Genomic DNA, 12,175 nt, shown 5'->3' with positions numbered 1-12,175 from the left:
TATGTGACAGGCAGGGCACCCTCTACATGTCAGCCGTGTTGATGTTGCACAGGGAACACTGTGCTGGAAAAGCTGGAATGACTGGCCTAACACGCCAGCTCTGGGTGTGATGGAGTGGCCAGGAGAATGCAGTCCTCAGTCTCCTGCTGTGAGGAACCTAATTGACTGATGGTCCTGGTTGCTGCCCTTCTAGATCTAGCCTCGTCTTTGTGCTGAGACTGCCCCCAGCTAGTGGCTGAGCAGCGCAAGGCCGCTAACACAGCTCATTTTCACAAGAGACCTCAGCTTGAGGCTTCCCCACTGCCTTGGCCAGGACATTCCAGGAACTGCATGGTGTTCTGGGGCTTCCTGTGCAATCCTCTTTCCTTCTCCCTGACCTGTGCAGGTGTCAGCTCTGCAGCAGGGTCTAAAGGGTCTCCCTACTGCCTTCAGCTCCCCTTTTTATTCGTCACAGGTCTTATCCCTGATAAATCTCTTGCACATCTAGTCCCATCCTGGCTTATTTTCTCTGAGGACCTGGACCTCTACACCTGGCTTGGTCTCTGACTTCAGAACAGCCTTCAGTAGTGCCCTTCCTGGTGGCAACAGCACCTGATCAGTGGCATCACGTGCAGGAGGGGAAGAAAGGGCTGGCCCCTCCAAAATCAGTTTATCTCTGTCTTGGGCAGGCCTGGCACAGCTTGGTGCAGTGGTTGGTGCCGCCTGTTGGCACAGTAGTTCAGAGCATGGCCTCGGGAGCTAGGTTGTCCTGCTTCAAATCCCAGCTCTGCAGGAGCTTGTGCAAGGTACTTAACCCCTCTATACCCTGAAGCTGTATGTAGATAGTACTCCCCTCACAGAGCTATGGTCCAGAAAGTTCCATACTGCCCTGTTGGTGGGTTCTCTGCCTCACAGCAATGTGCTACAATTAAGGAGAGCTGGGCAAGTATGGTGCCTCCCCCTTCCCCTGACCCATCTAGAACTAGCACTCTGTGGTTTCTGCCACTCCTTTGGGTGAAGAGGCCATGCGGTATACTGGAAACACCCTGGTTCCAGGCCAGCTCTGCCATGTCCAGCAGAAGGGTCTCCATAGTTCATTTTCGTTCTCTAGTTCTTTGTTTCTTATCAATGAATTCAAGACACTGAACGACTCATCTTAGAGGTTGGACTTCTAGCCCCAAGTTTCTATCAAAGGATAGTACTCTCAGAGGCCAACTTCATCTTCTTTCGTTATTTCCGTTAAATGTACACGAAACATATTAATACATTGTTGGTTCAGCTCTGTGCTGGGCACTGGGGACTCAAAAATGAAAAGAGAAGGTCTTTGCCCTCAAGCCACTCAGAGTCCTCCTAGGGGGCAAACACGTCCACAGATGACTCTGGGACAATGTGGGTTTGTGATCCCCTAGAGATGAAAGACTTCTGCCTTGGTTTTTACTAACATTTTATAATGGGAAGTGGGAGAGGTGCAGGAAATAGTTTCCTGATGATGTTTGGCTCAGAGAGGAAGGGCAATGTGTTTCAATGTCCCCTGCTTAAAAAAAAAGAAAAGAAAAAAGTATGTTTCATTTCATTGAGAAGAAGAAACAGAAAAACTGGGGAAGTTAGACAAATAGGGAGAGACCTGTTACAGGTCATGAGGCCAGTTAATGATTAGTGAGACCCAAGTGGGAGTTTAGTGTTCAAAACTGTGAGAGCCTGGGTTATGAGATCTCTTTGTCATTAGGGGTCGGCTTCACCCCAGCTCTGAGACTTCCAGCTCAACGATGGCCCCAGACCCCTGGGAGGGCTGCTTCTGGTCATGGGGGCTTCTTCTGTGGCTCAGTGTTGGAAGTACAGGTAAGTCGGGGCTGGGGCCTTGGGTGGGACTTCTTTCGGTCAATAATTCTATTTTTTCAAGCCATCTATTTACGTAGCGCTAACCTTTGGAAGGTCCCCTAAAAGCCCTCTCCTGAGATGTATTTAAAAGAGGGAGAAAAAAACCTTCAATCATTATGGGAATGACAGCACTTTCTTAAGTCACAAAAATTGAACTTCCTCTAGTTGTTTTACTCATTTTTCTAAAATCTGCATTACTCCTTTTCACCTTGCACAAGCCAGGAAGAGTATAAAAAAAAATTAATTCCAAAACATGATTCATTTTCCCCCTGTAAATATCCATTGTTCCAAGATATATTTAATTTTAAAATTTAAAATTTCCAAACTAACAACAAGTTTGTCATTGAGATCGTTAGAGGTCCTTTCTATTCTTGCTGACCCAGCTCAAGTTCAGGCTTGTCATCCCTCTTGGCAGTACTATGATAACTAGTCCTGTTCACCACAGATAACCAATGACCTTTAGCACAGCTTCCCTCAGATGCCATTTGCACGGTGCCTTACCCAGTGAAAACCCCACGCACCACTCTCCCTTGCTTAATATAGCAAATCTAAACCCTGTTATGGCGTAGGGAACCTTGGAAGAGTAAAATTCCCTCCTCTGACCAGCAGTGGCATCACCCTTGGAAAGCTCCCTTCCCTCTGCCCCCAACAGCAGACTGCCTTTGTGTCATGTCCACGAGACATTTAATTCTCATTCCCCAGCTTTAGGGTGTGTCATTCTTTATGCCTGTAGTTGCTCACACTACCTTTTTGTTCATTTCTGCTCTTCAAGTCTTCCAAGAAGGCCTCCATGATTCACACTTCCCTTACAACACCACAGCCCCCTGCTCACCCCTTCCCTGCATCAACGGTTGGCGTTGAAAAGGTGCTACTTAGCTTCACGTGTGCTTTCTCCTAACGCAATCATTTATTTGAGTGCATGTGTGTGTGTGTGCGTGTGTGTATGTAAAGTAACCATATCTCTTGTTTTATGAAGTGGCTGTTTATACACCATATACTAGATCTAAAAGGATTCATATCTTACACATTTTTGATAAATGTGAGAAAAACTGCCCTGCAAAGTAGTTATAACTGTTGATTTGTACGTGAGCACGTCTGTTTTCCCACCCTCTCCAACAACACTTTGTATTATCAAATGTTTTTCATACTGTCAATCTCATAGAAAAAATAGTATTACACTGTTGTCTTAATTTTTATTTCGTATTGTGATTTGTGCTTCTGGTGTCTTGTCTAATCAATCTTCTTATAAAAATAATCTTTCATATTTTCTTCTAAACTCTATGGGTTTAGATGAAGATCACCAGGGACAAATCTTGTGGTCATGGGGTATTGTTTTTTTTCCTACTCCTGTGGGGTATTTTTTAATATGATGTTGAATTTTATTTGCCAACATTTATTTTTATTTTTGTATATATTTATGTTTATTATTTTGTATATTTGTTCATAAAGGAAATTTATGTATCATTTTTTTTCCTTGTATTGCCCTTCTCTGGTCTTGATACTAAGACGATTATAACCACATAAAATAAGTTTCTGTTCTATGAAACAGTTTTATATAAGATAAAGGTTACTTGTAATTTAGAGGTTTGGTGGAGTTCTCAAATAAAACCGTCTGGCTCTAGCGTATTTTAGGGCCAGAGAAGACTCTTGATTACCAGTTTGATTTTTTCTTTTTCTGGTGCTAGTAGGTTTATTTGGATTTTTATTTCTTCTTGAGTCAGGTTTCAGGAAATTATATTTTTCATTGCTTTTAAATTTTCCAATGCATTTGTCTGGGAATTTTTAAGAATATCTTTTATACGTAATGTTCTGCAGTTTTACTATCATCTGCCTATTTGTATAGATTTATTTCCTTTTTATCTTGCTCATTACCCTGAGTATAACTTGTGATTAGAGAACTCATATCTTTTTTCAGTTATGGAAAATTCTTAGCAATTACCTTTTCAAAATATTGTTTCTTCTATTCTCTTCCTTTAGAGAACAGCTACTAGTTAAATGTTGGAGCCTCTCCATCTATTGTCTATACTTTTAAACTTCACTTTCATATTAAAAACTTCTTTTACTTCTTCTGTACTAGACATTATAGCATTGATTCCATTTTTATTTCCATGACTATCTTTTTCATTTCCTTTTTCTAACTAGCTTTTTACTATATATCTTATCATTTATGCCCGTTTTTATTTCATAACTTCTTATGCTCTGTCTTTATTTTTATCCTTGTACATTCTCAGCATACTTATTTTAAAGCTTTGTCAAAGGTTTTTAAAACTTTATTTCACCTGGAAAGAATTCGTCATCCACTTATTGGCTTTATCGACTATCTGTGTAAACATTTGATTACTTTATATATTTGTTTTCAACCTTTTAAAAAAGTAAATTAGTTACTGAAGTACAACATACATACAGAAAGGTACACAGGTTAATGAATTTTCAGAATGATTTCACCTGTGTAACGATCATTCAGATCAAGAAATAAAATGTTACCAGATTCTTAAAACCCATTCCCTGTATCCCATCTTACTCACTACTGCCCCAAAGATAACTCTTATCTTGACTTCTGACACAATAGATGTTTCATTTTAATTTTCAATGAAAAGTTTGTTTTCAGTCTCTCTCTTCATCTCTCTGTCTCCCCACCCGAGCCCCCATCTTTGCCCTCTCTCCTCCAGAAAGGTGCGTTGTCTCAACTCCTGTGAGTGAGGCCTTGTCTTTCCATCCTGTCTCCCTAAATAAAGCTATAGCCCCAGTAAAAAGTCAATAGCTGTTTTTGTTTGTATGGTTTTTGTTGTTAGCTTCCTTTCCCGAGCTGGGGAGCCCCTCTCCACCTCTGGCTACGACTGGTGGGTCTTCCACACCTGACTTGGAGCACTTTTGGACCCCGCTTACCTCACAAAACTGAATTCTTACAACCACTGTCTTCTCTCAGACCTGGAACCCAACACCATTTTGCAATTCTATTCTTGTTCCTGTTTTGGAGATATTATTTTTATATTTGAGATTGTCTATGTCTTTTTCTCTCTCTCTTTTGGATATTCATCTGTCACTACTCTTTGGCTAAAGTGGTGCTTGGCGGGATGGGATATCTGAGCATGATTCACTGTGCCACATTCCATAGTCTTGAATGACGGACAGTTCAATCCTATTGTCTGCAAATATCGGCAATTTTTTCTCCCCCCTTTTCAAACCTTATAATTTTTATCCTGTTTTATTGTCTTGTTTTACTAGCTAAGACTAGAACTTCCAGTCCAATATTTAATAGAAGCACTGATAGCAGACATTCTCATTTGTTCCCAGTTCTGAATGGAATGCTTCTAACATTTCACCAATAACTATAATCATTGCTATAGGCTTTGGGTAGGTACCCTTCCTTCCTTATGTTAAGGAGTGTTGGGTATTGAATTTTATCGTGTGTTTTTTCCCTACATCTATTGAGTTGAGCATATGGTATTTTTTTTTAATTTGTTCATATGTGAATTACATTGATACATTTTCTAATGTTAAACCATCTTTTCATTTTTTGGATTAAACCCTGCTTGGCCGTGATGTATACTTGTTATCCTTGAAGGATTTGACATTTTATCTAGGATTTTTATGTCTGTGTGTAATAGTGAAACTGGCCTTTATTTTTTCCTTTCTCCTTCTTCCCTTGTTCAGTTTTGACATTTTGGCTATTTTCATAGAATGAGTTTGGATTCTTTCTCCCCTTTTCTATTCTCCGGAACAGTATGTGTAAGATAGGAATTGAAGAATTGTTAGAATTTCTCTGTGAAATCTGTCCTGATAGAGGTTTTTGATGAATAGATTTAGCTACTGATGCTGTTCATATTCATTGTTTTATTTAATTTCAACTACTTCCTTTTTTTTTAAAAGATTTATTTTTGGCTGCATTGGGTCTTCATTGCTGTGGCGCGGGCTTTCTATGGTTGCGGCGAATGGGGGCTACATTTTGTTGTTGTGCACGGGCTTCTCATTGTGGGTGGCTTCTCTTGCTGCGGAGCACGGGCTCTAGCCGCGTGGGCTTCAGTAGTTGTGGCTCTTGGGCCTCTAGAGAGCAGGCTTAGTAGCTGTGGCGCACGGGCTTAGTTGCTCCATGGCATGTGGGATCTTCCCGGACCAGGGCTCAAACCTGTGTCCCCTGCACTGGCCGGCAGATTTTTTTTTTTTTATCCACTGTGCCACTAGGGAAGTCCCTTAACTATTTCCTTTATATTTCTTTCCCTACATTTTATTTGGTGTTGCTGTATTATTCTTTTTCAGCTTTCTGAGTTATAAGATTAATTTACCTAATCTGTGTCTTTCCCCATCTTCCCCTGATATTTACATTTATGGTTATAGAATATCAGCCTAGTACTGTTTTAGCTACTTTAACTCAGGTTTTGATATTGTATTGGTTTTATTGTTATTTCGTTTTTAATATTATCTAGTCTCCATTGTGATTATTCTTTAACTCATTCATTACTTAAAAGGGAATTTTAAAACCTCCAAATGTGTCTTTAAATAACTTTTGTTACTGATTTCTAATTTTATTACATCTTATTTAGATAACGTTGTCTGGAATATGTTGATTCTGCGATGCTTGTTGTGCCTTGCTCTGTGACATACTGTGCTTATTTAAAAGGACTCTCAATTCTCTGTCTGATGGATGCAAACTTCCCTACATGACCAATAGAGTAAATGTACTCATGTATGTGGTTCAAGTGTCATGCTCAAGCAGAGTCCTTTCACCTTTTCTTCGAAGAGTTGGGGGAAGGCAGATGAAGTAGTCGTCAGGCATCGTTCTCTCTTGTGTTCCATGGGGGCTCAAGTTGCCACAGGCTGAGGAGCCTGGGGGCCTGCACAGTCATAGTGGGCTTCATTGCTGGGGTGTCCAAGACCTGGCTGCTCAGAAGGGAGATACAAGGGGCCTCAGGGACCAGGTCTGGGACTTAGCTGCAGAGGTGAGGAAACCGCTGTCAGCACTCTCTAAGGGTGCGGTTCCCTCAATCTGCTCACAGTTCCACAGCCCAGCACACCCCAGATCCACTTGCTCGTTGTACATGTGCTCCCCCATTACCTCTGAAGGCGGATAACCATTCCAGAAACCTGAAATAGCTGTCTTCCTCGTGAAGAGCCCTGCACAAATCAGTCTGCAATCTGGACCTGTCCTGATTCTGCAGATAGTTTTGTCCCATGGCAGGAATGTGGGGTAGCTGCTAATAGCACCAGGACTTCGGGGCTGGGGGGCCAGTGCGACAGTGTGTGCCCTGCTGCCCCAGCCGGTCTCTTTCTGTAAGACCAACTGGGTGTCAGGTGCTCCCCCCTCTTTATCACAGGCGTGAGGGTGGGCTGTTGGGTATTGAAGATAGGCCAGATTTTTAGCTCCCTGGGAAGCAGGAGTTTCATGCTGCTGTTTCAGTTCAGTATTGTAGAAGGCCTTTCAGTGACCTTGACCATAAAATATCCCGTTTAAACGTACCTGTTGGAAGGCACTGTAGAATACATAGAGCTCATTAGGGGTCCTCTCTACTATCTGGCTGGGCAGCCATGTGCTGGGCGCTGGAAGGCTCTGGAGTGGCTCTGGACTGCTCATAAGGAAAAGAAGTGATGAGGCTGGAGGGGGCAGTTTGAAACCCTCTGGAATGGGGTGCTCAGACCAGAATGAGCCTAGTCCCCAGGGCAACTGCTCATTTCATAGCCCAGAAAACTGTATTATTTAGCTAGGACTGCTGTAACAAAATGCCTGGGTGGCTTAAACAACAGAAGTTTATCATCTCCCAGTTCTGGAGGCTGGAAGTCTGAGATTAAGGTGGCAGTAGGGTTTGTTCCTTCTGAGGGCTGTGAGTGAAGGAGCCATTCCAGGCCTCTCTCTTTGGCTTGTAGATGGCTGTCTACTCCATGTGTCTTCACATCATCTTTCTTCTCTGTGACCAAATTGCCTCTTCTTATTAGGATACCAGTCATATTGAATAAGGGTCCACCCTAAAGGCTTCATTTCAATGTAATTACCTCTGTAGGGACCCTATCTCCAAATACAGTCACATTCTGAGGTATCAGGGGTTAGGACTTCAACACATGAATTTATGCAGGTGTCGGGGGATAGCCCATGACAATATCCATTTCACCATGGCCTTTAATCTTCTCTAGCTGAGGGGCTTCCCTGGTGGCGCAGTGGTTGAGAGTCTGCCTGCCGTTGCAGGGGACGTGGGTTCGTGCCCCGGTCTGGGAAGATCCCACATGCCGCGGAGCGGCTGGGCCCGTGAGCCACGGCCGCTGAGCCTTGCGCGTCCTGAGCCTGTGCTCCGCAACGGGAGAGGCCACGACAGTGAGAGGCCCGCGTACCGCAAAAAAAAAAAAAAAAAAAAAAAAAAAAAAAAAAAAAAAAAAATCTTCTCTAGCTGAGCAATATTCATATTCTTCTCTGGTATTTTATACATGAAAAATATACACAGATTTTGGTTACAGAAGTGATGCCTTTAATAAATGGGTCTGATTATTACCCTTGCTGATTTATGATGAATGCCTATAAGCCCTTGTTTCTCTTCTTCCTTTCAAGAACACCTTTTTTCCTTTAAGAACAGATGATCTGCACCTTGGATGTTTCTTGGGTTTTTATTTGTTTGTTGGTTTTTTCCTCTAGGAGATGCACCTCCTACCCCACAGACAAAGTGCACTGACTTCCAGATGCTAATCTTCTCCAAGGCACCAATCTCAAAGCCCACTTTCTCCTCTTTCAACCCCTTCTGATCCTCTCTGTGGGCAACTCGTGGAGAGAAAGTAGTGGACATCCGGAACTTGGGGTTCAATGTCAACTCTAGGAACCAAGCTAGTTATCCATGGATTCAGTTGGGAGCCAAAAAACCAATAGGATCACCTCAGCTAAGAGCTAGAAAGTGACCATAATGCCATAGGAAGTTAGTGGGGGAGCAAAAGAAGAAATGGATTTACTGCCTGTCACAGGTCCCATTGCTCACCTTCCTGCTGACTTTGAAGATGCCTCATAGCAGCCTGAACACACATCCTGTTGTTCTTTCTTGTTGGTCACATATGTTACTCCTCTGCTAACTGTAATATGTGTGACCCTGGACACACTCTCCGAACTGTAAATATGTGTGACCCTGGGCAAGTCACTTTAGCACAACGGAGCCTTGGTTTCCATATCTGATAAAAGGGAAGTTGTAGAGATGGTCTCAGTGATCCTTTCCTCCCTGAAGTGTGGGTTGCATGATTCATCTCAGGGGTAACATCGTGGTGTTTTTATCCAGGGTTTTTTAGGGTTTTTTTTGCGGTACGTGGGCCTCTCACTGTTGTGGCCTCTCCCATTGCGGAGCACAGGCTCCAGACGCACAGGCTCAGCGGCCATGGGTTCACGGTCGCAGCCGCTCCGCGGCATGTGGGATCTTCCTGGACCGGGGGCACAAACCCGTGTCCCCCTGCATCGGCAGGTGGACTCTCAACCACTGCACCACCAGGGAAGCCCTTATCCAGGGTTTTATCTCCTCTTCTTCTCTTCTTCCTGGGTTTCATGACCTAAGAAACTTCCACTTCCATCACTCCCAGAGGTTAGCGTTTCCCAGGCGACTACACACTTCTTCAACTTCTTTGAGGCCCTGCAGGCCAAATTTTGGTTGTAATGCATAGTCTCTGAGTCCCAATTTAATCACCACCCCTTCCTTCCAACATCTTCTCCCCAAAGCCCACTGAGAATTGCCGGAAACAGAAAAAAGTTGGTGAGAGGAGAGAGGGAGAGAACGTGGTGAAAGAGTAGCACTATGGAGGCAGCTGGAGTTGGGTGCCCTGATGAAGAGGTGGACAGCGGGGGCACTGCACAAAGGGTCACCATTTCCTCATCTCTGGGTTCTCTCTGCCTCTCCAGTCCCTCACTCCAGGTCCCAGCCACATCCTCCCTCAGGCATCCCTATCTCTCTCTTGTGCCGAAGTCTCTTCTCCGGCAAATCTTGCATTCAGCCACTACCCAAGGCTGAGTGGTGTGCCCTCAACCCAGAGATAGTTAGTGGAGCTGAAGGGCTCAGCAGCCTCACTATATGCTGCCCGCTCCCAGATGCCCAAAGAGCCACGTTTCCCTTGCATACACCCGCCTGGGCTCCCCTGTCCATGCAAGCAAGCTCTGGGCCATTGAGAAAACTTCTTCCCCATTCCCAATAATCTTGGGAGAGCTTCTCTGAAATTTTTCCTATTCTTCTTTTCCTAGAAAAGTCCTATTATACTCTAAGTTCCAGAAGGATAAGGAATATATCTTATTTTTCTTTAGTTTCTTCACAAAGCACCTAGCATACTGCCTGGCCCATTTGTTGAATGAAGGAAAGAGTGAATGAATGAATGAGTAAATGAAAACATCCTCAAGGAAAGTGCCTATACTATAGAATGAGAATTAAGATTGCAAATCTTAACTCTATACCACAAAGCTATCTTTTCCTTTCCCATGAGTAACACAAGCAAGGGTCAGTGCAGTGGTTTTGTGTGATCTATGCATTACACAGAGGTACCTGACTGAGGGCCAGGGGGCTGAACTCTGACCTGAGCTCTGAGCCCTGGCATCAGGCTACATCCACCTGGAACAAAGGTACTCTTTTATAATTTACACACAGGGCTCCACATGTGCAGGTAGGAGCCCTGCTAACTTTGAGATTATGTCCTCCTTATGCTCAAAATGTTGTAGGATTTAGTGCCCATAGCCCCCACCCCCCCCCACCCCCACCCCCGACCCCCAACCCCCAACTCCCACCCTCCCCAACCCCCACCCCCCCACCCCCCACCCCCGACCCCCAACCCCCAACTCCCACCCTCCCCAGCCCCCACCCTCCTACCCCCCACACCCACCCCCTCCCCCCCACCCTCCCACATCCCCACCCCCACCCCCCCCTTCCCCCCAACACCCCACCCCTTACTTGTGACTTTCTCTGGGTTTGTTCTATTTATAGAAATGTCATTGTAATTTCCATGACAATGGATGCTGGCTGGGAAGATAATTTTCCTATCTTTTCTTGGCCCCCCATCTAGGGCTTTAGGAACAAAGCCTTCCTGGATTGACAAATTCATCAGTGCCCTTCTGCAGGCAGCAGATGCTAACGTGATCGCTGTGGACTGGGTTTATGGCTCTACAGGTGTCTACTTCTCAGCCGTGGAAAATGTGGTTAAGCTGGGACTCGAGATCTCCGTTTCCTCAGTAAACTCCTGGTAGGTGTAGAAGAGCTTAGGGTGAGTTCTGGCTGCTAACGGGGGGAGCAAGGGTCAGAAAGAAGGAAGTGACATGTGAGAAGGAGCTTTAGGTGGAAGCAGAGCCACCCAGTAGTCTGTGGGTCTTCGGTTCAAATCTCAACCTAGCCGCTTGCAGTGCTGACCTTGGGCAGGTTTTTGAACCTCTCTGAGCCTCCCGCTTGCTCCTCTGTAAAACATGCCACTGTATGTTACATCAGAGGTGCCAATGGCTGACTCTTCTAGGTCCTCAAGAGGAAATGGCCATGGTCATGCCTCACATACTTTGGACACCAAAGGGAAAGTGAGTGGGTTGTCAAGGTGGGGAGCCCAGGGAGAGGGCAAGTGATTAACAGGGTGAGATGCTGCACTTTTTCCCAAAGCACGTGTGGCTGGTGTGTCATGCCCAAGACCTTCTGCTTCTGATGCCTCAGGGCAAAGTGTTATCCTTGTAAGGCCAGGGGCTGCTGTGACACAAATGTAACTCACTGTAAATGCCCGTTCTAGGTGCTGGGTGTGTCAGAGTCCTCAATCCACATCATTGGTGTCAGCCTGGGGGCCCATGTGGGGGGCATGGTAGGACATTTCTACAAAGGCCAGCTGGGACAGATCACAGGTAACATTCTTCCCTGCCCATCCTCTCAGGTTGAGAGAGAGAGGAGGAGATCATGACCTGGAAGAGCCTTTGCTAAGGCAGGCAGAGGGAAGTGTTGGGCCTTTGTTCTTATGATCAAGTCATCGATCACCACTGAAATTTACTTATTGTGGCCCTTTTGGATAAAATGGTATTGTGTTGTTATTGCATGATCTCTAATGTCAGTGTTAGAGGCCATGTATTTCTTTCTGAGCCTCAGTTTCTACAACTGTAAAAATGGGTTGTAGCAGCTCATATATCCTTGGCCCACTATGGAAATCACCTGTAGACAGTTTTGCTAAATACTTGCAAAGTGCTGAGAACTTTATGCTTCAGGAGCTACCCTCAATCAATAATAGGACCAGAGCTGTGTGGTAAATACCCTGGCTTCCTGGCACTTCATTGAGACAATTCTGAGTCATGTTCTACAGAATCCTTCAGAGGGACCCCAGTGGGATGAGACCTAAAGAGATAATCTACTCATTAAAATTT

At 44.6% G+C, this 12,175-nt stretch overlaps 1 protein-coding gene across 1 annotated transcript in view; it reads left to right on the top strand.

The window, feature by feature from the left end:
- Positions 1-1,574: 1,574 nt before the first annotated feature.
- Positions 1,575-12,175, top strand: part of PLA1A (phospholipase A1 member A) — a 31,958-nt gene continuing 21,357 nt past the window's right edge. The window contains 7 exon segments of the mRNA XM_032629309.1: positions 1,575-1,818; positions 8,474-8,515; positions 8,518-8,567; positions 8,570-8,676; positions 10,852-11,009; positions 11,012-11,031; positions 11,557-11,665. Of these exon segments, the coding sequence (XP_032485200.1) occupies positions 1,746-1,818; positions 8,474-8,515; positions 8,518-8,567; positions 8,570-8,676; positions 10,852-11,009; positions 11,012-11,031; positions 11,557-11,665 (559 nt within the window). The 5' untranslated portion in view covers positions 1,575-1,745.

Source organism: Phocoena sinus, chromosome 4, assembly GCF_008692025.1.
Source record: "Phocoena sinus isolate mPhoSin1 chromosome 4, mPhoSin1.pri, whole genome shotgun sequence".
Lineage (NCBI taxonomy): Eukaryota > Metazoa > Chordata > Mammalia > Artiodactyla > Phocoenidae > Phocoena > Phocoena sinus.
Note: the sequence above shows the minus strand (reverse complement) of the source record. Positions and strands in the feature narration are given on the sequence as shown.